The 2,022-nt window shown below is 38.6% G+C and overlaps 1 protein-coding gene across 1 annotated transcript in view; it reads left to right on the top strand.

Annotated features, from left to right (window-relative positions):
* TPP2 (tripeptidyl peptidase II) overlaps positions 1-2,022 on the top strand; it is a 49,617-nt gene that overhangs the window by 3,653 nt on the left and 43,942 nt on the right. The window contains exon 6 of the mRNA XM_009575243.1: positions 324-487. Coding sequence (XP_009573538.1) covers positions 324-487 — 164 coding nt within the window. The remainder of the gene's footprint in view (positions 1-323; positions 488-2,022) is intronic.

The following is a 2,022-nucleotide window of genomic DNA, read 5'->3' on the forward strand; positions in this document are numbered from 1 at the left end:
TTTGTGTACCAGCACCGAACAGCTAGCTTTAGTAAAATTTCTTCCTTGAAGAAATTGCCTGAATTTCCATATGCTTGCTTTTCAAAGACAGATTTATTCGAATTTGGTAGTATTTGAAAATCAGTTTATTTAGAGATCCTTGTAGTGTCTGAATCTAAGTGTAAACAACCAGGTTTAAAAATACTGACTTAAAGAGGTAAGATACTGTAAACACAGAACCAGACTTCTTCAAGTCTTTGTGGTACTCTTTGCTGAGAGAGGGTGGAGATAACTGAAAGTTTACAGCAGATGAAAAATTGCCTTTTTTTTGTTTTTGTCAACAGAGCCTGCATAGATACCAATGAGAGTGGTGACTTAACTAGCTGTACAGTGCTGAGAACTTACAAAGAGGCTCAGGAATATGGATCTTTTGGAACATCTGAGATGTTGAATTATTCTGTGAATATATATGATGATGGAAACCTTCTTTCCATTGTGACAAGTGGAGGTAAATGAAAGTAATCTCAAGAAGATTTTGCTGCTGAGTAGGTATCATGAGAAGCAGCAATTTGTATTGGGTCCTGATCCTGGTACTTGGGATGGTGCTTGGCTCAAGGCAGCTGTCTTAATACAGCATTCATTACTATGGCAATCAATATCAATATTCAGATTTCCTGAACTAAACATATAATGACAGCTCATTACCAAACTTACTTGCATTTTTTTCTGAAATATGTAAAATTTGGGTTCATATGCATGTATACATAGAATGTGTATACTTAGGTACTCTTTAAGATGCTCCTGCATCTTAAAGCCTAAAATAGAGAGAACCTTCTTTCAAAGTACCTTTTTTGTTTTGTTTCTTAAATATAGGGTGATGATTGATTTTTGGTTGCTGTCCTTTGTGCTTGTGTAATTTAAGAATCTTAAATAAGACATCCATGAGCAAAAGGGTTATTAATCTTTATTTTGGTTTGTCCAAACTTTTTTGTGATGGCAGGTGTCACTATAACTGTAGCTCCAACCACTCTGAACCCATATTTGTGTATTCTTTATATACTCATGTTTTGTTTTGGAAGCGTCCTGAGTTGTTAAGGTGGTATGGATGTATTTGGTTTGAAAAATGCTCTTAATTTCTCATGAAACTATCCCATCTCAGTAGAACTACAGAAGCAGTTCTGGTTTCTAAATTGATGGTAATTTTTTTGAGACATATCTTTTTATACTTCTGTGCAGTTTTATTTCTAATTTTTTTCTTAATCTCCACTGAGTCATCTCAGGTCATCTACTTCGAGTAGGAAGTGTTGAGCCTTTTAAGTAACTTTTGTTAGTGGAATTAAGTTAATACTTCTTTTTTTTCCGCCTGCTGCCTCCTTTCTCCCCTCAAAAAGCTGTTTTATTTTGCAGATTGCTGCTGTTTACAGGCTTTTTTTTTTTCCTTAGTATAATATGATGTTAATTAAATAAAGTGATTTGAACCCTGGGCTCATTTTATAGAATCACAGAATCATTTAGGTTGGAAAAGACCCTTAAGATCAAGTCCAACCGTTAACCTAGCACTACCAGTCCACCACTAAACCATGTCCCTAAGTGCCACATCTACATGTTTTTTAAATACCTCCAGGAGTGGTGACTCAACTGCTTCCCTGGGCAGCCCGTTCCAATGCTTGACAACGCTTTCAGTGGAGAAATTTTTCCTAATACCCAATCTAAATCTCCCCTGGCAGAATTTGAGGACATTTCCTCTTGTCCTATCACTTGTTTCTTGGGAGAAGAGACTAACACCCACCTGGCTACAACCTCCTTTCAGGTAGTTGTAGAGCGCGATGAGGTCTCCCCTCAGCCTCCTCTTCTCCAGACTAAACAGTCCCAGTTCCCTCAGCTGCTCCTCTCATAGGACTTGTTCTCCAGACCCTTCACCAGCTTCGTTGCCCTTCTCTGGACACGCTCCAGCACCTCAATGTCCTTCTTGTAGTGAGGGGCCCAAAACTGAACACAGGATTCAAGGTGCGGCCTCACCAGGGCCGAGTACAGGGGCACGAT

Source organism: Fulmarus glacialis, unplaced genomic scaffold, assembly GCF_000690835.1.
Source record: "Fulmarus glacialis isolate BGI_N327 unplaced genomic scaffold, ASM69083v1 scaffold14123, whole genome shotgun sequence".
In the NCBI taxonomy this organism is placed as follows: Eukaryota; Metazoa; Chordata; class Aves; order Procellariiformes; family Procellariidae; genus Fulmarus; species Fulmarus glacialis.